The sequence below is a fragment of the Empidonax traillii genome, unplaced genomic scaffold (genome assembly GCF_003031625.1).
Source record: "Empidonax traillii isolate 1590-97213 ecotype Southwest subspecies unplaced genomic scaffold, ASM303162v1 scaffold65:size4453928, whole genome shotgun sequence".
Taxonomy (NCBI): domain Eukaryota; kingdom Metazoa; phylum Chordata; class Aves; order Passeriformes; family Tyrannidae; genus Empidonax; species Empidonax traillii.
In genome coordinates, this window is record NW_020955258.1 from 2,094,322 (window position 1) to 2,120,076 (window position 25,755).

General features: G+C 38.7%; 1 protein-coding gene across 1 annotated transcript in view; it reads right to left on the bottom strand.

The window, feature by feature from the left end:
* PARD3B (par-3 family cell polarity regulator beta) overlaps positions 1-25,755 on the bottom strand; it is a 392,632-nt gene that overhangs the window by 343,467 nt on the left and 23,410 nt on the right. Inside the window, exon 2 of the mRNA XM_027880190.1 lies at positions 24,395-24,496. Within this exon, the coding sequence (XP_027735991.1) occupies positions 24,395-24,496 (102 nt within the window). The remainder of the gene's footprint in view (positions 1-24,394; positions 24,497-25,755) is intronic.

A 25,755-nucleotide genomic window follows, 5' to 3' on the forward strand; every position in this document is an offset into this window, starting at 1 on the left:
ATTCACTGCATTACAATGGGCCAAACAAATCTCCCCTTTTCCTGTTCTTCCTCTGCTAACACTCTACTTCAAAGTCCTACACGTGAAGGAAAATTTCCTTTGGAATAACTAGCTGTTTCATTCAATAGGAAATATTTCCACTTGGTACAACACACAGTCTTCAAATTTTCTCTGCAATAAGAGAACAATGTGATTTCAGTGCAAATGAAGCCACAGTTCTGGGTTATCAAAGAGAAAAAGTCCTTTCTAACACACTAATATTTCTGGATTATAAACACAATATGGAACGTTTCCAGGTTTTTCAACAGATTTTTCAAAGGTGGAGAAATCCTACATGAAACACAAAAGCAAACAACTGCTTTGTGTCACAGAACTATTTAATTGAAAAAGGAGTTATTGTAACAAAACTATTTTTAAGCATTAGTTACACGAGTGTTGACTTATTAGTCCATTTGGTCTAAAACAGGTTCCTATCAGGTTTTCCTTTATGATAAATTTAATCACTTGTAATCAATCCAAGCGACCCAGAGCATGCACACAGAGTTACACTAAACAAAAAAGAGCCCAGCTCACAGTTCAGTAGTTTTAGACAAGTAGGACCAACAACCACGAAAAAACCTCCTCAGGGACAGCAAAACCATACAGAGCTTTTACCCTAAAATGCTGACTCAAGACAAATAAGAGAGTTAGCATGGGAAAAATAAAACTGAAGAGCTCCAAAAGTCATTTCATCTTATTATTTATAATACGATACTAGGACTAAATCTTCAGATTTTATAGGCACCTACATCCAAGTTCATTTAAACAGCAATTTCCAGTTTCATGAAATCTGACATCTCTGTCTTTGCAAAAGAGGCAGACAAGGAATTTGCAGCATCTTTACTGTAAGGTTCCACAGGAATAAACTGCTGACCTGTAGCACAGTAATAATCATCTAAAAGGTGAGTCCAGTGCTCTTGTCATCCATCATTCTGCAAAAGTGTTTTAAGCCAATTCATCTATAAACAGAATCAGTGAAGGTTATATAAACCAAAACATTCTGCTTTTAAGTCAGTGTTCTTCAGACACATCTCTATCTGCAGGTTGTGATAAGCTCCATAGGATCTTGGTGAGTGCACTCAAGGAGAAAAGAGCAAACTGCTCCATGGAGTCCGTTAGGAGACACAGGGACACAAAACAGTAACAGCAGACAAGCCCGAGGTAGCAATGCTGTTCACAAGCCAGCTGACCCCTCATTAAATGGTAACACACTGCCCTCCATCATAAATGCAATTTCCCAAAGCTACAATTGAGACCAATGCCCAAAAGAAACACTAATGCAACACTGGTAATTTGTAGAGCTCGTGAAAATTAATTTGAAAGATGAAATTAATTATGGGCAACCCAAACATCAGTTAGCTCATGTACAGAAGACATCAAAGACCTTCATTAGCTCACTCATTTTCCATGAAAGTTTTTAAGAAATCTCTCAGGCAAATAACCCCAATTCAGCAAAACACAAATGCGTTTTAGTAACAAACTCCAATTAAGGGCTGTAAGTTCCTCCTGACAACACTCAGTAAGGGCTGTGTTACAAGAGGGTTGAGCAGACAGAGTCACGGACTAGATCATGCCAACAGCACGTGCAGAGGCAACAAGGGAGACCAACTATATTAGGCAGTCTAAGAGAAGGAAAAAGAAAAAGCTTATTTCTGATTCAAAGGAGCCTGACATGCCCCTCTTTTCAGTACCAACACTTTCTTCCTCTGATCTGCAGATGAAAGCAAAGTGTATATATGGAAGGAAGGGAAATCCAGAAAGAAGAAGAAAATTGAATCCCCAGAAGCAATTGCCTTTATGCATCGTTACACGTTTAGTTGAACTAGATGATCCTGCAAGTGACTACTCCATTCTCCTCGCTTGGCAACATACAATAGCAGCTCAAAAAAAAAAAAAAAGTGTTCATACTGTCATACAAGAAAGAGAAAACACTACTAGATCAGACACAGAAGAAAAGCTCAACCTGCTCATGACAGCATAGCAATGCTCCACAATGTAAACTTCAGCCTAAAAAAAAAAATATTTAAAAATCAGTCTTCTTGTTGCTGGGTTTGGTTATGTTTGGGGATGTTCTTTCAAACTGCAAAGGCTCAGTCAAGATAGGATACTACTGTGACGTATCCTAGCAGGACAAAGGCTTCCTACACTGCCAATAACACATCAGTTGAGAAAACAGACCTTGTTTAAAAAATGGTGTCGCCCTTCTTACCCCCTGATGCCTTAAACCAATGGACTTTTTATAGATGTTCTATTAATTCTGTGTAATAAAACCATTTTTGCACGTTCTGCTTTTGTAGGCAGTGATGTTTATACCACCACACACCTTGTGAAAGGGAACTACAACAAAAAGGAGCCAAGGGGACACAGGAAAGAGCCAAGATGGGCCATGGGGAGAAATGCAGAACACTGTCATAGTGCTCTGGGAACAGCACAAGAAAATCTCATCTGTCCTTAGAAGGGAGAGCGAAAAGAAAAAGAAGAGGTGATATTTTTGAGAAGAGTACCTCAGTTAATACTTCAACACAACTTTAATGCTTCTGTCGATCCACTGGTTCCTTTCTCAGGCACGGAGCAAGGGAGAGGTGAGAATATTTTGAACTCCCAGATGTTATTTGACACATCAAAACTCAAAATAAAATTTGAAATCATCCTAGCTGGTGGCTTACTTTTATTTTAGACATGACCACCACATGACTTACTGTGAGCTTGCAAAACAGAAGGGTAAAAATCAGTGAATTTAAACACCATTGTAAAGGTGAAGACTCAAACATTGAGGGCTGGGGGCAAGACTTATCAGGAAGTACAGCATATTAAGAAAATTGTAATTCTTCGAACACACAGCATAAAGCAGACATTTTCCCTAAAAAGATAGAGATATCAGTACAAATCCATCATGTATGGGCTCCAACAAGCTTTGCCTTTTCATTGCACAGCAAGATATATACTCTCTCATACTTCTGTTGTCTGAAATACTCCTGATTTTTGTTATATGTGCTTAACACCACAGCCTGCTGTCAGCAGAAATCAAGACAGAACAGAGCAAGTTGTGCCTTCTGCAAGCCTGCTGCTTCTGAAAATAAGTTGTGACATGCCTCACGTGATTTCTTTTTCCTTCTCTTAAACTGGCTTATGTGCAAAATTAGACTGATGTTTAAATAGTGTCAGGCTGTCAGAGGGAGAAAACGACAGTGCTACTGTGACACAAAACATGACAAGAAGAAAGATTAATCACTTACTCGGAAGTGAAAAGTTGAATACAAAGCGCATAACCATGTGTCTCCAATTTGTTATAGCAGGTGAAAGACTAAATGCTGATCCCAAGATACGCTTCATAAATTCCAGTTAACCAAAAAAATGACTTTATTATAACGGCAAACACACTTTGACAACGAAGATGATGGAGTTGAATGAAAGAGTTCCCCAGCACAAAAACATTTGCTTCGGGGTCAAATTGTTTACACATACACCTGAAACAAGTTCCACTGAGAAGAAGGGAAGGGGCAAGAACTCAGCTATAAATAAAGCCAAAAAGAGTCATGGCTACAATCAAAGTATTTCAACTGTTTATTCCACTATTTTACATCAACTGCGCTACAGATACACACCCTAATATCACCTCTATTTCCACCACATTTCCATTTCTCCCTGATATGCATCCTTTTGTTGGGCACATTTCTGAATGATTCCTCAACTTTTGTGCAAGTGGGTCATGCATTGGTTTACTTATTAGACATATCTGAAGCCTGACAAGGTTAGTCAGCATTGCTGCTAGGGAATAGGTTAGCAAACTGCAGAGGAAACAAAAAAGGAAATAGGAAAAATATAAACTAATTAACTTTAAATGTTTTCATAATGATGCAGTAACAACCACAACTTCATGATTAAGGATTTTTAATTCTTCAAGTGATAGGATATTTTCTTCCTAACAGCAGCACACATCAATTTCTCCACTGGAGTGAAATACAAAGCACGGAAATAGCAGGTGATGTGCTCAAAAGCAATGCAGCAGAAACCAATACAAACATATTTCCCCTTTTAACAGAAGGTTCTTGCCCCCCTGGCCCAAACACATCTAACAACTTCTTTATGTGCTCTGTAGTTAAACTACTCCCTGTAAAATAGTTCCCTATCAACCCTTTTTCCCTTTCACACATTTCAACCCAATTAAAGACAAGAAAGATTAGTGTGAAAAAGACAGTTAATTTTAGAAAATTTATGCATAGACCCAAATGTGTTTAATTACTTCACTATTTCCCACAAGTAGGAAAATCACTTTTAAGTAGGCTGCAAAACAGCATTTTAAAAAAATAAAAGCTCTGTAACTGGGCTGCTCCTGTCACTGACATCAAGTGCACAATGAAAGAAAATTTAGCTTCTTAAACACTTATTTTTCATCAGATTTCTAAAGAAAACCACAAAACATACTCAAATTGTTCACATAGTGTCTTGAGGACGCTATCAAACTGTAAGGAGCTTTACAATTAAACTCTGCATTTCCTTCTGTGCTGTTCCCTTCTCCTGAGAAAGGCTAACACAAACCCCATGCCTGGCCTAGTTGAGTTTTCTCCTCCTCTGTATTTGGTAAATAGGCAGCTCTTCCAGAGCCCACAAGGACCCTGTGAGAGGAATACAATAGAGTGGCTGAAGGATGCACAGAAACCTTCAGACTTCTACAAACAAGACCAAGACTGTGCATTTACAAAAGCGTTCAAAGACTATTTTTTTTCAGTTACTTAGCTTTGCTCCAACCAATGCTCAAAGTCCCTAACACAGCATAGCTCATCCACAAAGCCAAGGGCAGTAAGAGTTAAAATCTGACCATTTTAGAACCATCCAACAGCACAGAGTTGGGAGTTTCCACTGCATTTTTTCCAGGGAAGGAATTTAAAAAAAAAAAAAAAAAAAGACAAAAAGATGAAGATGAGAACAGCCAAGCTCAAAGGGAAAACCCAATACTTTTAAAAGAGTTCTCAAATGTCTGGCTCAACAAACTTAAACTTGAAGGCTCTTAATCCTCTGCATCCAAGCTTTAGGTATCATATGGAGCCAAACCTGTGAATGTCAAAATTCATGCTGTTTGTACCTAGAGAAGTCCAGAAGAGCCTTACCGGCTTAATTATCCATTTTTCCACAGTCAAAATATACATGCCATATATTCTTGCATAAGCCTACACAACCCTTTAAAGTTGCCTCAACATTGTAGAAAAGAGAAAGAGCACTTAACAGCCATTAAATAACCAGGTTTAAATTACTGGGAATCAGGAGCTAGAGAAATTGGGAGGTCCACTCTTCAGCCTTGGATCATTAAAAAAACAAACTCATATTTTGTTCACATCTGCCCTCATCCATTCTTACTTCACCGTCAAAAATACTTCAGGAGCCTTGACTAGCACGAAGTCACTCAGTTACATCACAGCCTTCAAAAACTTTGAAAAACACGCTGTGCATCACTTCCTTCAAAGTTAAAATTTGCTCCATAGCATAAGGATCAACAGTGTTCATTCAACAACAGCATATTTAAGATTTGTGAGGAAAGGAGCATGTGCTGAAGTTCAATGCACAGCTCAAGCTGCTATCCAGAACCAAACAATCCACAGCCATTACCTAAATGCATCACTACAAGGTCCAACTGACTCAGTGTTCAAATGTTATCACATCCAAGAAACAAAATAGTTCAATTCACCTAGACTTTCTTCTCCAAATGTTTCTGCATTTTTCAAAGACAAATGATCTATTCACATGTCATTTAAAAAGCTCTCTTAGCTCATTTTTAGCTGGAGCAGAGGCTTTCAATTGAAATATATAACACAAACTCCAAATAATATGTAATTAAATTGCAAGCCACTGCAGAGCGAATACCTTTCTCCAAACACTGAAGTTTATCAAGACAAATGAAGAGATACTGCCTTGTTACAAAATCTGGTCCAAAAAAACCCCCTAAAACAACATTATCTAAAATACACAAAGCATATGATCACACTGTTGAAGTGTGAAGTTTATTTACATTTTGTGCTGCTGAAAACGAATGCATGCAGTAACAAACAACTGAACTAAATAGAAATTGTTCAACAAGCCTTTTGCAATTAACAACTAGGAAGAACACATCAATATCTAATTAATAGAAAAGGCAATTCTTGTACAAGTTCAAAGACATGTCTCTTAGATCCACTATAAAAAACTTTGTTACAAATTAGTCAGTACTAGCAAGCTAACAAAACACTAGCTATTAGAAATAATAACAAGCGCTAGATGACTCCAAACTGACAGTTTTTCTTCCTTCTCCTGAAAACGTTTAATTGCTTAAAATGTCAGAGCATTCAACTTGATGATTAATATTCTACTGCTTAACTGGGTTTTCAAGTCTTCTTTCACAAAAATTTTCTTTCTGAATACACTACATGTACAGAACTATTTTAATATACGATGCACCATGCTTCTGCCAGAAATACTATAGATTATCACTCACCCTGATAGCTAATGAGCAAAAGAGGCAAGAAGTATGATGCCACTGGCACTCGAAGGCCACACACGACATTACAAAGGCATGGGAAGAGAACATGGGGGAAAATGGGACAGTGACCCAAGCCATCCATAAGGCACACAGTGACAGCACAAGCCTTGCCTTGTGCCAAAACACAGACTTTTTACAGGGAACTTGATCACATAATTAGCAGCAGAGCTGATGTAGTTCGAAGGCTTACAATGAGGGACCGATGTACTCCAGTGGAATCTGTACTCTGACTTTAGATTTACAAGAGGACAAAACCTCGGCACGCTGTTCAGCACTGCCAATCACTCAGTACGTGCCACTGCCAGCAGCAGGTCCCACTGCACACTGCCCTGTGACACCCCTGAATAACACTGAGCTGCCCTCACCCAGGCTGGGGATCTGCAGGTCTGGGGAGGAAGCAAAGGAGAGCATCCCTCTGCAAAGGTGACAAGACAAAGAGAGAAAACATGCCAGCAGCAGGCTAGGGTGAGGGGATACTCATTCTAACCCAAACACAGTTCCATGTTAGCAGAGCATGAGGCTGGACCCACCCTTTACAGCATCCAGGCACAATGGAAGACCCACAGCCCTGCAGCTGTATGTGAAGCTGATCTTCTCCACACACACATAGTTTTACTATTACAAACACTTCTGAAAAAAATATATATATATTTAAGAAGTTCCTTATGTGCTCCAGTACTTTGCCAAAATAAAGCAATCTCCTCAAAAACTTGGCAATCTCAGCTTGGATAAGCAGTTGTTTGCCACTCTGACAGAGCCTCTCAGACTTTGTGTTAGACTTTATTAAAGAAATTGTCTTGTCTGCAATATGTTCATCCAACCAACTGTCCTGTATCTATTTTTCCTGGCAAGACAGCAGCTGGAAACAAGGGAATTAACATGAAAAAGTGAACAGGAATAAGGAATATGCTTTGAACATTTGGGAGTTCTGTGGAAAACATGATTCAAAGGGATTTAGCAACACTAACACACCAGTGAAAGAGACTACAGCTTCTCCACGCTAGTCATTCATATCACAAGGGCCATCTAGTCTTTGAGCCTTTAGCAGCACAGAAGAGCAAGCAAGTAGGTACCTGATGCAAATGATATAATTTATACGATTAGTGAGACAAATACAAGTATAACAGTTCTGAATGTAACAGTAAAATATGTAGAGCTAAGCCTGTATGTAAATGCACACACCAGAAGGAAGAGAGAAATGGAAAATGTTTGCAGGGAGACTTTCCCCCCAAGTGATCTGGGTTTAGCCCACTCAGCTTCTCCAAAAATTCCAAGCTGATGATATTAACGAAGTGTTTTCTCAGAACAAACATTTAGGCAATGCTTGCTTATCAGCAAGCTGGCACTGCACATCTGCAAACCAGAAAGTAAAGTAACCCATTTAAAGAAGTGTCAGTAACCAGTCCTTCGCCCAGATTAACACATCCTTTTCCAAACCATAAAACAGGAATTGCCTAGTACTTGCACACTTAACAGAATATTGAAGGTGGGCGAGGAGGCAGAAATTGGAGAGCAAATTCTCTGGGTTATAAGTGGATGATACAGAGATGGAAAACTCTGAAATCACACAAAATCAGCAAACCATTGTTCCCTAGGCCAGCTAAAAAAAGTGCTGCTGCTATTTCCATAATGCAGCAGTGGTTTGGGGTTTTTGCTTGAGGTCTTTTTGCTGTTGGTTTGGGGTTTGGTGGGAAGACAGGACATTGGGGAATTATGTTATCAGTCCATCGACTGGTTGCTAAGTATAGAAAAACAAAAAACCTAAAGGTTGTCTGGTTTTTAGTGTTATTTTCTTTTTGTCAGTTGGTTGGTTTTGGTGAGAGCTCTTCATTTGCTTGGGGTGGTTTTGGTAGCTGTTCGTTTAAGAGGGCCAGAAGACGGCTTACTCTTTTTCCCCTCACCTTACATTTTTACCTATTACCTCAAACATTTTTTGGTAAATTTTCAAAATTGATTGTCAGCAAATAGCATCCTGTTTCATTACACTGTAGCTTTCCTAGATCTGATAGCACTGGCATGCGTGCCAATCACTTTTCACTTCGAGTCATCCCTCACAAGAGAAACCTCGGATGGCTCTGCTGAACACAAGAAGAGCAAAGAGACAAAGAAAAGATCAGCTGTCCCCCCTAAATAGTAGGGATATTCCATTCTACCTTCTCCATCCAAGGTCAAGTTCTGTATCTTGTTCCTAATTTCCCTCAGAAAATACACTACATCGTTAGGTCAGACAGGACGTGTAACATCCAGTCCTGACAATTAGGGCCAACAAGCAACACCACATGAACACCACGGAGGGCTAAAAGATGCTTTGTTTGTGACATAAGCAGTCCCTAGACATTTTTTTCTTTACAAATGTTTGCACTTTCAGAACAATACACGAGGAATAAACAGTTCATTGCCTTCAGCAAATAGTTTGGTTTTCTCTTTATCAGATACAGTCAATAATGTGTCTTCCATTAACTGAAAGTATTTTTCACTCCTTCAAACTGTACTGCAGAATACACTCAGCAGGCAACTAAAATAGTGTTCATAATGTGTTTGCAGTACAATTCTGGTTTGGGGTTTTTTTCCATTCCTAAGGAACATACTGGGGAAAAAGCCAAGTACTACAAGTTCTGATAACACCCATTGTTTACAATAAAATCAAATGTTAGCATGATAAAAATACTTAAAATGCTGTTTGTTGTTCTTCCTCAATTCTACCTTAAGTGATTTGAAGATATTTAAACCATGTTTACATTCTCAGCTATCCTCCAAGAGTGACTAGTGTTACTAATTAGAAAGACAACAGCAAAAGGAATAGTATTTACTCATTTGCTTTACACAATTGGGACAACTTCAATATTACCCCCTTTACTAATTTTCACTTTTAAAGGATGAAATTAATAAACCAGAAAAAAAAAACACTTTTCACTAAAATTTCCAAGAGAGTTACACCACATATGTCTTTCTCTGTATTTAACAGAGAGATACAGATGTACATCCAGGACTAAAGCACATGCCATGCTTTGGCTACCAGCAACCTGAACACCATCATCCTCAACTGTCCTCTTCTGCTGGGGGGTACCAGCCAGGCAGGTCTGCTACAGTATTTGTGCACTTTCACTTTCAAGCTCAGTTCTACTACCAGAATATAGTTAATGAGAGCAGAAAAGCAGGCAGCTCACAAACACCTGATGACTAATATTTAAAATGATCCAGATCATTCTGAAATTTTTGATGTAACTCTCTCGGTGCCTGATGAGAGGTATGTACAGGTTTGGGTTTTTGAAAGTCATTGATCAATTAAGTATCACAGCACATGGACTGTCCTTTCAGTCAGCCCACAATCTCTGTTTCCAGCTCTTGTATTGCTTTTCAGACCTCCAAACTGTAGAATTATTCATATCCTCATTAGTTTTAATGAAGAAAAGCTGAGGTTCCAAATGTTGCAATTATCAAGTTTTCCTCTTCTACATGTGAACAATCATCAAATTTTCTAAACTTTGAAGCAGCACAGCTAATCAGCATAGCTACAAAACCTTTTCTGCTGAAGTACCACCTTTCTCCACACAATTTTATTTTTTTTTTAGTCCAAGGAGGTGAAAGCCAACTCTTCTGCATTATTTTTTACTTCATGGAACAGCTTGTTGGTTGCCAAACTACATTTAGATGAAGCAATATATAGGTTTGCCTTTTTTTTTTTTTTTGAAAAAAAACACAGCCCCCACACCTATTCTAAAACCTAATCCTAAAACTTCCTTTAAGAGTCAGATCTGCAGGGCAGGGTGAGAGGTGCTGTCTAACAGGCACCTTCTCCAGGCAAAGCAGAGAGGACTTTCAAGCTGGGTACAAGAGTAACAGCCCAGAACAGGAAGGTGCATGAAGTGGTACAGGACAGTTCTTATTACACTTTAAATTACAATTTCTAAGTTACTACATAAATTATTCACATATTCCTTTCTTTCAAGAAACAAATGGAATTTCCTTGATCAGAGGACAATGGTAAAAATTAGACTCTGAAATGCCAACAAAATCTCTGAAACTCACAAGCTACTACAGCAAAGAAAGCCCAGTTCAGCAAAGCAGTGCAGTAAAGATGGTCCTACCTTCCCAAGGACAGTATTTGTCCTATTCTGGTGCATTATTGCTTAGCAACACAATTTGAAACTGAAGTTCTTCCTGCAGTGGTTGCAAACAAAGAAGAGGAGCCTCAACTCCTTATGTGTCACCAGAGCAGTGCGACCACTTCAGGAACACCCCCAGCAACAGCTTCCCCCACCCAGAACTGCTGCCTCTCGCCCTTCTGGCACCACAGAGCCCACAAAAGTTTCATGTTTGTGTCAAACTAGTTTAAATGCAGAAGAGCTCTGTACAGCTCCCAGGGCAAGAGCAGCAGGACTGGGTGCAAACAGACATCACCATCAAAGCAAATGCACACTTTGGCTCAAGGCTGCCAGCAAACCACAGCCAGAACCAAACTAGAGCCTTGTCTTTGAGTGGTCCCTCTGGAAGCAGAGCCCTCAGACACTGAAGAAAAATGCCCTTTTCCAGGGACAAAGGCAACCTGACAGGCTACCTAAGTACAGCTGTACACAACTGCTGCCATCTTCACTCTCACACGGGAAGGTCAGGACAGCATTCTAACACAGTTACAGGGAAATAGGAATGGGAACCCCTCATACAAGACAGTAAAGAGACCATATACAGCTACAAGTCCTTTGCTGTATCCCAAGCTAGCTTTGAGAGGGCTTGATGGAGCAGCAAAGGTTTCTGAGGAAGGGATTCTGAGCACAAAAATTCTGTACCCTTGTAAGCGTTTATCTTCACAAAAAAAAAAAAAAAAAACACCACACACTTTTAGAGGAGAAAAAAAGAAAAACCTCTGTTTAAGTGTATTTCACATTTAATTTTTCAGATTAATTGCTACTATCTCCAAAAGAATTTACTTTTCCAGGTTGTGTTTATACATGAGTCTCAATAGAATTCTAGCTATGGAAAACGTTACTTGAATTACCACTAAGTGAATGCTGCTGCTGTACAGAATAACAGAATAGAAGCTGTCATCCAAAAGGAGAAATTAAAATTCTTCACTCCTTTATTCAGCAGGTACTATAACCAGTTAGCAGACAGGAGGCACAGAAATAAGAACTACAGTTCTATACAAGGATTACAAATAAAGCCAGTGGGTAGTTTTAGCTTCATATAAGATCTGATAACTCCAAAACTAAATACACCACACGTGGTGATCAAAGCTCCTCACAAAATACATTTCGTACCCACCTTCACCAGTTTAGCTCCAATGTCACAAAGGTAGAGTATCTTAAGACACCGAGTCCCTGTTGCTGCATTGTTTGTCCATCTCACTAACATTATTCTACACTGACCTACAGGAACTTCTTGTTCAAACATGTTTTTTCCTTGAGGCTTTGACTGCTACGTCGTAGATATTACACATAAAGGAAAGTTTGGGAAAAACCTTCCTTAAAGGCTGAATTTAAAACGATGTAAGAAGCATGTCATCTAAGAAAAACTTTTCAGAAGTGTTAATATAAAATGCATTAGCACCATATGAAAGACTCCTCAGACTTTAAACACGTAAAACATAAAGATCAGGAAAATCTCAGTACTCTGAAATTCAGTTCTTTGATTTCCTATCAGCCAGCAATCTTTGTGTAGTCCCAGGAAGGCAAGCAATCATAACTTGAAAGTGCCTCTAATATAACCTGGGTCAAGCTATACCCAGCAGTTTAAGCTTAAGACCTCAATCAACAGCAAATGAGGACATTTCTTCAGCAAAAGAAGAGCAAGTCTTCATCTTCTCTAATGGAAGTTCTTCCAAGAAAATGATTAGAAACTTGATTGCATTAACTTGATTGCATGATCTAAGGTAGTGTATTTTATTATCCTCTTGAAGACTACACCTTAAGTTAAAAATGCATTGGAAAAGGTGTACTTAAAAAAAATCAAACCACAAAATAATGACTATAATTACTATAGCCTGCTACATAAACATGTCAAAGTAGAACTTGAGTTCATTTAAAAGTTAGCTCTCATTTGAAAGTTGCCTTATTAGGAGGACAGTAACTAAAAAAACCCTATAGACTGAAAACCAGTTACTGCGATCAGAAATCACACACCACATCAAGAAATATAACTTTGCAAAAAGAGAAGTAAAAGGCCATGTACTAACAGAATGCTGTTTGAGGAAGCCACATAATGCACAGTTGCACTTGGCTAGTTTTTAATGCATTTTTGTCTTTATTTCTGATCGTTGCTTGTCTTCAACTCAACTTTCAACTAAAAGAAACAGAAGAAGCAACAGAAAAAGCATCCACAAACAAAGTCATCAACAAATATGTCAACTTCATTCATTTAAAAAAAAAAATTAAAATTACCCTTTGCCCCATATATGACACTTCATGCCATTTTTCTACCATAAGATACATGCATTTCAAACATATGGAAAGTAAAGCCTATATTTTATTCATCAAGATTCAACTACAGTGATCAAGAGCTTCTTTATCCAACATTTTATCCTATGGTTTCTTTTGGCACAGGAAGCCAGGGTAAAATTACTGAAGAGCCTTGAACTGAATATCCCAGAGGTAGTCCAGACACCTCATTTTCTTTGCAAAGGCAATGGTAAGTACACTCTAAAATGTTTTTTAACATTTCCTTTGCTCTTCCATCTGTTTTTGAAGCAACAGGAGAAAAAGTCCTCAAACTTGAGTCTTCAAATTACTGTAACTAAGTTTTGCTATTAACACCATCACAGAATAAGACAATGACCAGGAAAGCACTAATACTCAACAATCATAGAATCATTTTGGTTGGAAAAGACCCTTATCAAGTCCAATGATTACCCAGCACTGCCAAATCCACTAAACCATGTCCTTCAGTGCCACATCTACACATCTTTTAAATACCTTCAGGGATGGTGACTCCATCACTTGCCTGGGCAGACTGTTCCAATGCCTGACAATCCTTCTGGTGATGAAGTTTTTCCTAATATCCAGTCTAAACCTTCTCTGGTGCACCTTGAGGCTATTTCTGCCTGTCCTATCACTTGTTACCTGGGAGAAGAAACAGACCCACCTCGCTACAACCCCCTCCCACTGATGTAGAGAGAGAAAAGGTCTCCCCTGAGCCTCCTTTTCTTCAGGTAAAGACCCTCAGCCACTCTTCCATAAAACTTGAAAGCCAGTTATGAACAATCAGTTCTGGTTCTTTGCAGAAGATACTTCTGAACTCTCAAAAAGATGAAGGCATGTTCTCTTATTCATACATTTTCTCACAAGGTATTTACTGTGCAACCAGTACATCAAAGGTCCACCCCAACAGCCTTTTGGGCACACCATCCTCTCCGCTCCCCAAAGGAGGCACTAACTCACACTTACTTGGCACTTCCAATTTCAGTCTTCAGCCACAAAGCTGCCTCCTGAGCTGAAGTATGGAGCCAGTACCCTTCCCAGCCTTTTGAAGTCAAACTGTGGCAGCTTTCTGTTAGACTCCACACTGCATGTATCAAGACGTTGGCACATAAAGTTGGGTTATATGTGTGCATTTTTAAAGGCAACTTAAACGATATTTTCCTCAAACATGTCAAATGTGCCTTAAATAAATAAGGGTTGATTTCTCAAACCTGCATACAACAATTAAGTAGGCTTTGTTTTGTTTTAACACTTTCAAGAGGTATTTGCTTTCACAACAGCAATAGCATTAGATCATCTCACCTAGAACACCATCGCCACTGCAACCAGAGAGTTCCAAAATACACATTCCAAATTGTTTGCAATTGCTGAAATGTAAATGAGACTCTACCTTCAGCCTTCCAAAGCCTCAACTTTCTGGAGGGAAAAGTCACAGGAATCAGAACAGAACTTGACCCAAGAGTTGGGTACCAATGGAAAGTAACAAGCTTACTACACTGCAGCAGTTTCCCAAAACTGTACCAGGACCAGCTTCAGCTCCTCGGGCCAGGACACAGTCACTTCTGAAAAGGAATGAAATACCAACACAAAACTTCTCCTCCTTCACCATCATCTTAAACAAGGTAACCACCATGGGTGTTTAAGCCCCCTGTACTGAAAGAGTCTTTGGAGCCCTAACTGTAAAACAGAACAACAAATCCCTATCTAAATCCATGTGGATAAGTGAAATAATAGCATCATAAATAGTTGAAGTTGCAAGGGACTTTTAACGATCATCTAGTCCAACTCTCCTGCCATGGACAGGGACATCTTCAGCAGCATCAGAAACCCCTTAAACCTGACCTTGAATGTTTCCAGGGATGGGACATTTCCCACCTCTCAGGACAATATTTCCTAGAGTTTCATTACCCTCATTGTAAAAAAAATTTCTTCCTTTTATCTATTCTACATTGACATTCAGTTTAAAACCATTGTCTCTTGCCTTACTGCAACAGGTCCTGCTAAAAAGTTCGTCCCCATCTTTCTTCAGGCCCCCTTTAAGTACTGAAAGGCTGCAATGAGTCTCCCCAGAACCTCCTCTTCTCCAAGCTGAAACAGTCCCAACTTTATCAGACTGCAAAACATACCAAAATTAAATCACTATGTGGAAGCATTTAAGAGCTCAGCTTACTTTATAGCAAAACAACCCACCAAATTATCTTACTACCATAAGGTTAAGTATTTTCACAATGCATATCACTCCCTTGGTAAACATTAACGTTGTGCTTATACGCACTTAAGCATCAACACGTGTATACCGCATTCCAAATATTTATTACACCGATGACAATCATTAAGAAGGGATAAGTCTTCCACCAGGTTATGCTTGCACAAAGAGATATTAAGGTCCTTTTCATCAGGCCATTTGAATGTTCATGCAGACCTCCAGTTGTGGCCAAGTGCACTTGGAATGAGCTCCTTGCCCCCAGCCCTGTCCCTGTGAAGGGAACAGGCAGGCAGCTTCTCTTGTCAGAACACCCATCAGCTCCAGTGCTCAGTGCCCAGACCACAACACACATTTTCAGGTTGAGAGAAAGTGTTACAGCTGCATAGCTGTACTTCCCAAAAACTAAGTGACCCAGGTCCCAAACATTCTGCCTGCTCTATGTCTTTAATACTCTTTGAAAAAGCAAAATACAAATCAGGTAGAGAGATCAACAGAGAATCAAATTAGAAAAGCACAACTTTCAGATTCACGTCTCTTACATAAAGAGGATTTTAACTCCAAAAATTCCCCTTTTAGCATTTAAATAGGCAATCTTATTCCAAAACTATCAGGAATTTTGTTAGTGTCACAGACCCACTGTCACAATTATTTAATTTTTTTTTTTCAATCTGAGAAAACTAATGGAATACTTACTACAAATGGAAAAACTCTGGTGGTTACAGATGTTCAGATAAAGATTTTACAGTTCAGAATGTTCAAACACAAATTACACTGGAAAAGCTAAAACTTTGGAGTCTATCTGGTAAGAACCTTAATATCCACACTATGTTATAGTAGGTAGAGCTGATATAAGTAACCCTTGCAATATGTTCCAAGAAAATTTTTCTATTTTAAGAAAAATTACATTATACAGTGCTAAATATGTAAAAGCTTATAAATTTTCCTAGGATAAACAGGAGGTTGATTAATGCACACAGGCACCATGTCATGGCTCTAAATCTATAAAACTAAGTTCTCTTTAATAACCTAAGTAACATCTGACCAGGTGTCTGTTCTTAAAGCTATGGACTTATCTCCAAGCATATTGCTAGACCTGAAGTTTATTACAAGAATGTTTCCAGTAAAACCAGGAGCACATGATAGTGTAATTGCACACCCCAGAATGTAATACCACACTTAAAAAATGGTTATTTTAATGATTACGCTAATGAGTTCTGAACTTCCAACCCATGTGCATACAGTTTCATAATTACACAGCTTGAAATCCTCATCAGCAAATCCAAATGCTCCTGAAATCCAAATCATTTTATAATCTTGAATAATGCATGGCACCTCTGCAGCAAGAAATTAAAACAAATTTCATAAAAATGCAAAGCTTCGTAATCTGTATTCTAAAAGAAACTGCATTACTGAAATAAAGTGTTGCTTAGTAAGTACTAATGATAGTGATTTTTTTGCCCCCTCCCCCGGTACTCACAGTTCAGATCCCACTTCAAAAATAAACAGACTAACTCCCACCAAAATATCCTTTTTTTATAAATATATGGTGGCTCACAGCACACCCTACTACACAAGAGTGAAATCAGACATCTGTTTCCTAAACAAGCACTGGCTCAAAATGGCATGAAACTTTTTCTTCCTGAAAAGTGTGAAAACATTTTCTTTTAAAATCGGCTGCAGTTTAACTGGTTTGCACGCTATTTTGTCAACAGCAAAAACAGAACTCCAACTAAGTTCATCCAAGGGCCAGCAAAACAAGGCCTACAGTTTTTCTGTAAGAACTCCCCATCCCCAGTGCCTTTGTTTTTAAACGTTTGGTAAATCCTAGATAAACTCAAGGGAAGCTTTTAGCAAGCTTGTCCTTTTGAACAAGTTCAAGAGCTTGTAACTGAAGATGACAGGAAAAGCCATCATCACAGTCAATGCAAAATCAGACAATCATTGAATGGTTTGGGTTGGAAGAGATGGTGCATCCACAACTTCTCTGCATAAGCTGTTCCAGTGCCTCACCACCCTCACAGTAAACAATTTCTTCCTGCTATCTAATCTAAACATCTCCTCTCTCAGTTTAGAACTGTTCCCCCTTGTCCTGTCACTATCTGCCCATGTAAAAAGTCGCTCTCCCTTGTTTTTACAGGCCCCCTTTAAGCACTGGAGGGCTGCAATGAGGTCTCCTTGGAACCTTCTCTTCTCCAGGTGGAACAAGCCCAGCGCTCTCACCCTGTGTTCACAGAACAGGTGCTCCATCCCTCTAACCACTTTTGTGGCCCTCCTCTAGATCCTCCTCTCCAACAGGTCCACTTTTTTCTTGTGCTGAGGAATCCTGACCTGAACACAGCAGTTCAGGGGGGGGTCTCATGAGAGCAGAGAGAGGGAGAAACAGCTCACTCAGCCTGCTGGCAACGCCTCCTTTGGTGCAGCCCAAAAGGACAGACACCCTGTTTTGTTCCTGGACTTTCCTGTGTCTCACATCTCCATATTTTAAAGTGTAAAATGAGTAAAGGCAGCATTTAAAATATGGCCTTTCTAATACTTCCCTTCCTTGGAGACACTTAATGTGTCTGAGCTAATTATCAGATACCTGAAGAGCTTCTAATGGGACTCCTTCAGCAGAAGTTGCATGGAGGTTTCAATCGCAATTCTGTTCAGTCTTTATAACTTCAACACTCAGAACTAGCTATGAATATTTAGGTAAACAAATACTGTCAGCAACAATTTCATATCCTAATAACTCTGATTATTGGAAATTACAGCTGAAACCTATTACAAAGTATTTATACAAGGAAGAAACAGAGTACTCTAAATGTACCAAATATGATAACACTGTATTATACTTTCAGAGGTTGTAAAGACGTTATTCAGTACAGAAGAAGTTAAATCCATTTTAATTTTGACCAATTTAGGGTCTGAAAGAAGAATGCATTATTTGTTATCATTTTGCTAATAAAATTTCAAGATTTCTCTTGTCTGTAGGATCTCATTACTGCAACCACAAAATATGAATACAAAACCAGAAGCAGTAAGGAAGAGTCACAGAACAAAATAGCAACACATTCTGGCAGAGATACTAACCACAACCTACAAATTATACAGGGGTGGAAAAAAACCCAACCAAACAAAAAACAGGTTAAAACCAAATCAAAGAACATCAGCCCTTACATAACAGTTTTGCCAAATTTTCGCAACTTCGTTTTCCTCATCTTGAGCATATCAGGCTTTTTGATCTACTAATCCCTTATTTTACCTCATTAGCAGCAAGGAACTAAACATCAAAATTGGCTGCCTCTGGACAGCCATTTTTCAAACAAGGTATTCAAACTTATGAAGTGTAACCAAGGCTCTGCCAGAAGCACTAAGTGTCAAAAGTCTGTAGCCCGGATTTGCTGCCACCAGTTTGACAGTCAGTAAAAGCACGCACACTAAAACAATAACTTGGCCAGTGGATTAATCAACCAAACACTGAGTGTCAAAACTGTAGTCCAGAGCAATATGAACCACCTTAGAAAGGAAAAAAGTTGTAATTTTTTCTTCTTTGATGCCTTTTTGAGGCAGATTTTATGAATGACACAGAGCATCCAAGTTCTACCACACCACTTTGAACTATCCTGTGTCCATTGAACACTTCAGATGTTAACTCCACATTACATGAAACATTATTAAACTGCTTTCTGTGCTGCCAGACACCTCTCACATTCTTATAAAAAAGGTTGTTTTTTTTTTTTTTTTAAACTTCTCCAGGGACAAGTTGACTAATATGCAACAGTATGTAGAGGACTCTACATAAGAAACCCACTGCAGCATATATTTCAGTAGGTAAGAATTCTCAGCTGCAACAAAGTCTTGCATTTCTTGCTGTGTTTTTCCCAAACAAGTATAATATACTCTTGCATAACAAACTGAAGAATAAAAAGAGCTCTATTCTGCACTCCAGTTACCAGAAAGTTACAAAACCCTAGTGAGCTCAATTACACAGAAGTCTAGAGTTTGAACAACAGTTCTCTAACTTAAGTATGCATTACTTGCATGGATCATGTATTTGGGAATCAAACCAAGCAACAAAAAGATCTGTAAAGTGTGATGTTTTCCAGTTCTGTTGACACACTGGAAAGTAACTCAAACAAATCCCCATAGAGGCCTCTACCACTAATTTACAGGGGAGGCATTTAAAGCACCAAACTAACTGCATGAAGAGAAATTCCCTCAGAATACTACAGCCTTTAATTTATTTTTCAAACTACCAAGATATTTCTGCCCACTAGCCTCCTTTTCATTCTGACTTAATTGACGTTTTTCAACTTGAGGCAGAAATTTTCATTATCACCTCCTACTCTACAGTCACAGTTTCTGTATTTACCTAAAGGTTACTTCAGCTCTGATTTCCTTCTCCATTTCATGAGGAATTTGATGGTTGAATACAACAGAAACTGTTCAAAGGTGGAATTAGCTCAATACAACTTAATTTAAATACACACTGCACATTAGAGTGCGCCATCACTTTCACAGTCAAAATGACAACTCTGAAGGTCTACGGAGTCAAACCCAGGTCAGAAAATAACTGCTCTGTGCTCATCCCAGCCAGCCATTACTCCCAGTGGCTAACCTGCCTGGAGACAACAGAAAAGTTCAGAATGCACTGACAGAAAACATGCCTGTCATGTACCCAGAAAGACATTTCCTTTGTATAATTACATCAGTCTTGAAGTTCACACCTGCTTCACTTTTATTGCTTTGCTGAAACAGCTTCTCCAAAGCAGCCTCACACTCGCAATACCATCAGTGAAACTGAGGTTGCCTGTAGTCCTCTGTCTGAAGTGAGGCTTCAAAGAGTTACTGAGGATCCTCTATAAAAACGTCAGCCAGACCCTGAGCTTCCTACCAGGACATGCATGGGCCCAATAACCATTTTGAACAGGCAGCAGCTGATTTCTCTAGCATTTGGAGACCATCCAGGAGACATGTGTTCTCGATACCATACTCCTGCTCATAGTGAACTGAGATGAAAGAATTCAGTGATTGTGCTGTTTAATATTTCATTAAATGCTTAGCTAAAATAGGTATCTGAACTACACTTAATTCATACCATTTACTTGATATCACCATTACAAACACTTAAATGACAGTTACAGTCACTACAAATCTTGAAACAGTGTCACTGTTTCAGCATTTCAGTGATGTTGCTTCATGTCCTTTAAAAGCTTCTGCTGCTGTTAAAAAACACAAGCCACCTATATTTAACAAAGGAGATTCCCAATCAAACACGGATGTCCAAGATCATATTGGCATCCTGCTATTTCAGTGTCAGCACAGTGCCCATCACAATCAGTCTTTTTTTTTTCTTCCGCTCCTAAAAAAAAAAACAAACCCTTCTAGGATGACAAGCCGACATCTTTTGCCAGCAGCACTGATCAGAAAATGCATCTTTACACAAACGTTCAGCAGCTTTGATGGACAAATGGTAACTACTGCAGTACTGTCCTTGCAAGCGCAATCTTACAAAACAACCCCCGAAAAAAACACCAAACAGCAAGCCACAAAAACAAAAAAAAACAAAACAAAAAAACAACAACAACAACATCCAGAAAAAAAAATCCCAAAATAAAACCAAAACAACCTGGACAAACAAAAACAACCCAGCATCCAAGAGCAGACCATTACCAATTCAGAAGGGCTCTGCTGATAAAGGCATACCCTTAAACATATTTTGCTTGTATTTAATCCTGTCAAATTATGAACATATATATACATAAAAAGTGTGATAACATATTTTCCCTGTAGACTTCTATATATATTCAGAAAGCAGAACTGTTCTGTCTAGGAAAAACTTTTCCTATAAGCTAAGCAAGTTTTAGCTTAACACAGACCTTCGTGACATCCTTTTAGTCTCCCCAGGTATTTGTGAGTATTTAATACATGACTCCATATAAAAATCAGAGGGAATCTAGATGGTTCATTAAGTTTATGCCTTTAAGACATGTGCCAAGCACAGTGATATGAAGGGAAACACTTTTTACTCCATCTTTTGCACAGCAAAGTTATTTTCTCAGGACATTTTCTTCCTCAAGAAAAGACATTCCAAGTGAAAGATCTGTTAAGAGCAGCATATGAAGAGGACTCCATTTATAGCTTCAACACATCAGAATCAGATAATTTAAACAGCATGTTTTTATTCAGCTAACAAAATGTGGGGGTTTTAATCAATCCGTGATTCAGACTATCAGGACACAAACCAATTGCTAGATAACCCAGTGAAAACCAACTATTTTAAAGCTACTCTACAAAATTGCGTCAACTGCCTTTGACATCCAACTCAGGCCACAGATTATTGTTGAAGCAGCAGCAGCAAGAGGGACTCTCAGCAAAGAGAATTTCCGAAGCATTCTCACATGACACATTACCAAGCAAATATAATACTAATTTAGACCTGTTTTATATGCAAATAAAGCAAGCCACTCTCTCCAACATGCTTAACTGTGCAGTTAATAACTACTAACATCATCCACTGCACTGCCTACTTGCTGAACTTTGATTAATTTTGAGTCCAAGAGGAAGTCATGAAGTTAACATAAGCAGACCTCAAAACCACTGCCACTGCTAATAATGGGCACTGCACATCCCACTGCCTTCATTTCAGTGTTGGAAACAGACCATTTATTCCATCTTTTTGTTCCCTCTCAATCGTTCACTAACCCACTGCAGCACTTGCTGCTTACCTCGTGAGTAGTTGTGCCTCCTTAACAGTCTATTGTTAAGGACTGTCAGAAGCTTCTGAAATTCCAAACAAATTATATCTGATATTGCTCTCACTGTTTTGTTGTCACAGCAAAATAAATCAATAGATTACAAGGACATTTTCCTCTGAAGAAGCTGTGTTAATTTACTGCTATCAAAGCACAATCTAGAGCAGATTATATCCCTTAAAAAAAGCATCAGCTTTCCTCTGCTACTGAAGAAGATCCAGATGGTCAGCAATGCCAAGCACACCTTCAGTTAAAGGCACTGAGGTTAAGTGCAATGCTTATTTTTATAGAGAGTGACTGATTTAATGGGAAATTTATTGGCTTGGATGCACAGAGAAGGATGACAAGGACAAGAGAGCAACAAAGCTGTGGTCTATTCATTTATCACACACACAGATAATCATAACCAAAGAGAAGCAGTGCACAGATAAATGTACCAAAAATTCCTTCATCTGTTCAGGGATTTTAAACAAGTTTGCAGGTCAGTTCGACCTGAATATCTCCACCCCTTCTTTGAAAAGCTTAAAGATCCCCTAGTTGAGATTCTCAGTGTGATATAACACTGGTGAAGGCTCAAAGGCCAACAGGCCACAATGAAACTATCAAAACTATTTGTAAGCTTTTTATGGGTCTGGTTCTTTGTTATCAGATCAAACCAAACCTTGCAAGCAGGTAGCTGGACAGCTCCTTTCACACGCTGTGGTGCAATTCCACTCTCAAAGGAAAGCATTCTTTGACCTCTCAAACCAGCAGATCCCTTACATCATTCTCCCCTACTTAAAAAATCTGATTTGTCACTGCAGCTGCTGCTGTTCAGCAATTCTCCCTTATCCCTGTTTCACCAACCCATTCTGAAGAAGACAAGGTGATAGTGAAGAGAAACTGAGGAGCTTGCTATATTCCTAAAACACCTCAGATTACTTCAGAGAGTAAGATCCCAGTTTTCCAGTGGGTTTTCCTCAAGACAGCCTTAGAACTAGTCTCACCTAGCACTGTTGGAACTGAAGAAGCTTAAACCTGCAGCTATGTGTGAACATGAAGCTTCATCAGCAACACACACTCAACCAGTGACACCCACCAACGAAGGACAGCAAAGGCTCTGGTCACAAGTTCAAAACTAGATGGCATGGCAAATATTCTGAAAATTAATGCTCATATTTGCATAAGTGTTCCTCCATCAGTACTTCAAACAGAGAAAATCCTGGGTGGTTGTGCTAATTTTCATTAACTGGTGAGACCAGTAATCCATTTCCCTTTGATGCTATAACTCATTTTATGACACCTTATGCTTATGGTCTTATCCTTCATACACGCCTGTGTCAAGTTCAGAACCCAGTCTTTTGGTCTCCAAACACCTCTGGGAAAAAAAGTCCTATGGTGTTTTAAGTTTACTTTCAGTAAATATGGACAAGCAAGAAACACAGGTATGATAAAAAGAATATATATCTAATAGAGATCCATTGTTTTTAAGAATTCCCCACAAACTGCTATAAAATGACAGCTAAGTACACCTTAGACTATTTTCTAAGGTATTGAGAAACAGCATCCCCTTAATCATAAGTAAAATGTTGCACTTTGTATTCATTGAAGAATCAACAGCATACAAAACTAGCAATTCTGTTTGCAACACAGAGAATTATTTTTTAAGTCATAAAGCATCTGGCACTTTAAATAGACAAAGCTATTTGTTTAAAAGCACAGCATATCCCATATTTGGATCTTAAGTTTCAAGCCACTAGATATTTTTCCTCTGATTCTATGAAGAAAATAAATAGAATCAGCAAAGTTTTATAAGTTATGTCCCTTCTCCTATGTGCTGAAATAAGTCACCAATTAGTTTCCCAAAACTAAATTTTTCTGTAATTACCAAAAAAATTAAAAGGGGCTTCTTTGCAGCTACTACTTCTCCACCTAGAAAAGAAATCTACTTAATTTGAATTGAAAGTTAGAGACTCATAGCTTTTAAAATGAATAACTGGCCTGCTTAGACTTTCAGTAGCAAATCATAGGAACTCCTCCTGAAATTCAACACAGCTGAAACAGCTGTTCTTGTCATCACAGGATTTGTCAGTTTATTTTGTCACATTCAACCATGACATTTGAATGATTCTCAAAAACTTGATTCAGTGCAAAGGAAGAGATGACAAAAGATATTTTAAGTGGCACAGAAAATGCCTTGCAAAACTCACATTCATTCACCATTCTATTTTAATACAGGCATAAAAAGAAACAAAACTGCTTGAAAAGGTCAAGTTCTAAATGAAATGCTAGGCTTGTCTTATTATCTTCACTGCTTTGGACGTGCTTCCTGCTCCCCCCTTCTACTCCAGAGGCAGAGAAATATAGCACCTATGGACAGATGTGTTTAAAAATACTTAACACCTATTTACCATTTCACCTGCCAGATGTCCAAGAAATGAGAAAGTAGCATTACTTGTTTGAAAAGACACATCAAAAAGCAAAAGTAGTATTTTCATCCAAACTCTACCTTATCTTTGTCTTCCACAACATCTGCCAGCACATCATCTGGGTCCAGGATTCCTCCATCTGTATACTCCAGGTGGTGAATATTTACCCAGGAAGTTGGATCCTGCAAGACAAATACAAGACTTTTTAACCTAACCTTGTGTGATTTCAGTGCTATTGGACAAAGCAGCTTTGTATCCCACTTGCTTCCCACCTATTTCCCTCCACAGTGAGGAGGCAGAAGCTCGGAGCCACTACTCGAAACTGAGAGCGAATGGAAACTGCATCACACTACCTAGAGAACACTGTGCAAAAGACCTTCAAAACATACCTTTTCATTTCCTTATCATTTCTTGCTTTATTTAAATAGGTAATTTAAAAGAACTTAATAGAAAATAACTTTCCTTGGTGTTACACTACTTTGCAGTTGGAATATTTTTGTTATTATCAGCACAAACACATAAATAAATTAATATATATATATATATAGATGGACATGCACTATTCCTGACAGAATAAAGCTGAAGTTAAAAAATAAACAGCTAATTAGAATATTTTGCTTTCAATGTTTACTTCTACTTGTGATTGAGCAGCCGCTCCAACCCAGATGTGTCACTGAAACAGAAACAAAGAATGTCTATAAGAGCTCTATTGTCTCAACAGAATGTTGTAAATTGGCAGGACACAAGCCCAAGACACACAGCCACCCTGAACTGTGTCAAACTGAACAAATTCTTAACCTTATCTTACTTTGGACTACAACAAATACAGCAATTTAATGACTCTTGTTAGTGGCTACATCAAGAGAAGGTCTCTACATCAGAGAGGTAGATGCCATTCCTCACCGACCTTTCGGAGCAAGTGTGGCCAATCAAAGATTTTTTAAGTGACAAGAACGACAATTCACACTGAAATACAAGAACTAAACCAGAACAGGATTCCGTTTCCTTCAAAGAAAAATACCTGTGAATGGTTTAGGTACTGCCCCCACACATACTCTGACTCAGGAACACACAGTATGAACACACCGTGATCTTTTGTTCCCAAGGACTCCCCAGCTACAATAACTTCCATAGGCTACAGCAAGACTGAACACTCACTGTTTGAGAAATACAAATGTGAAACTGGTTTCTATAAACCTACATGAACTTCAACCCTGAAAGTTAAACACATGCTGGAGACAGGGAGCTTTTTAGATTTGCTTGATGAGGCAAATAGTAATTACCACTAGATAGCCTGGGTGGAAGAAATTCCCTCTGGACAGTCGCAGAAGTAACAAGTAACATCTGACCAGCAAAATCACTCACCCATTCCAAAGAAATTTCAAAGTCAGAGAACATTTTCTGGTTTTTGGATGAACTCCAAACACTGTCATGCATTGGA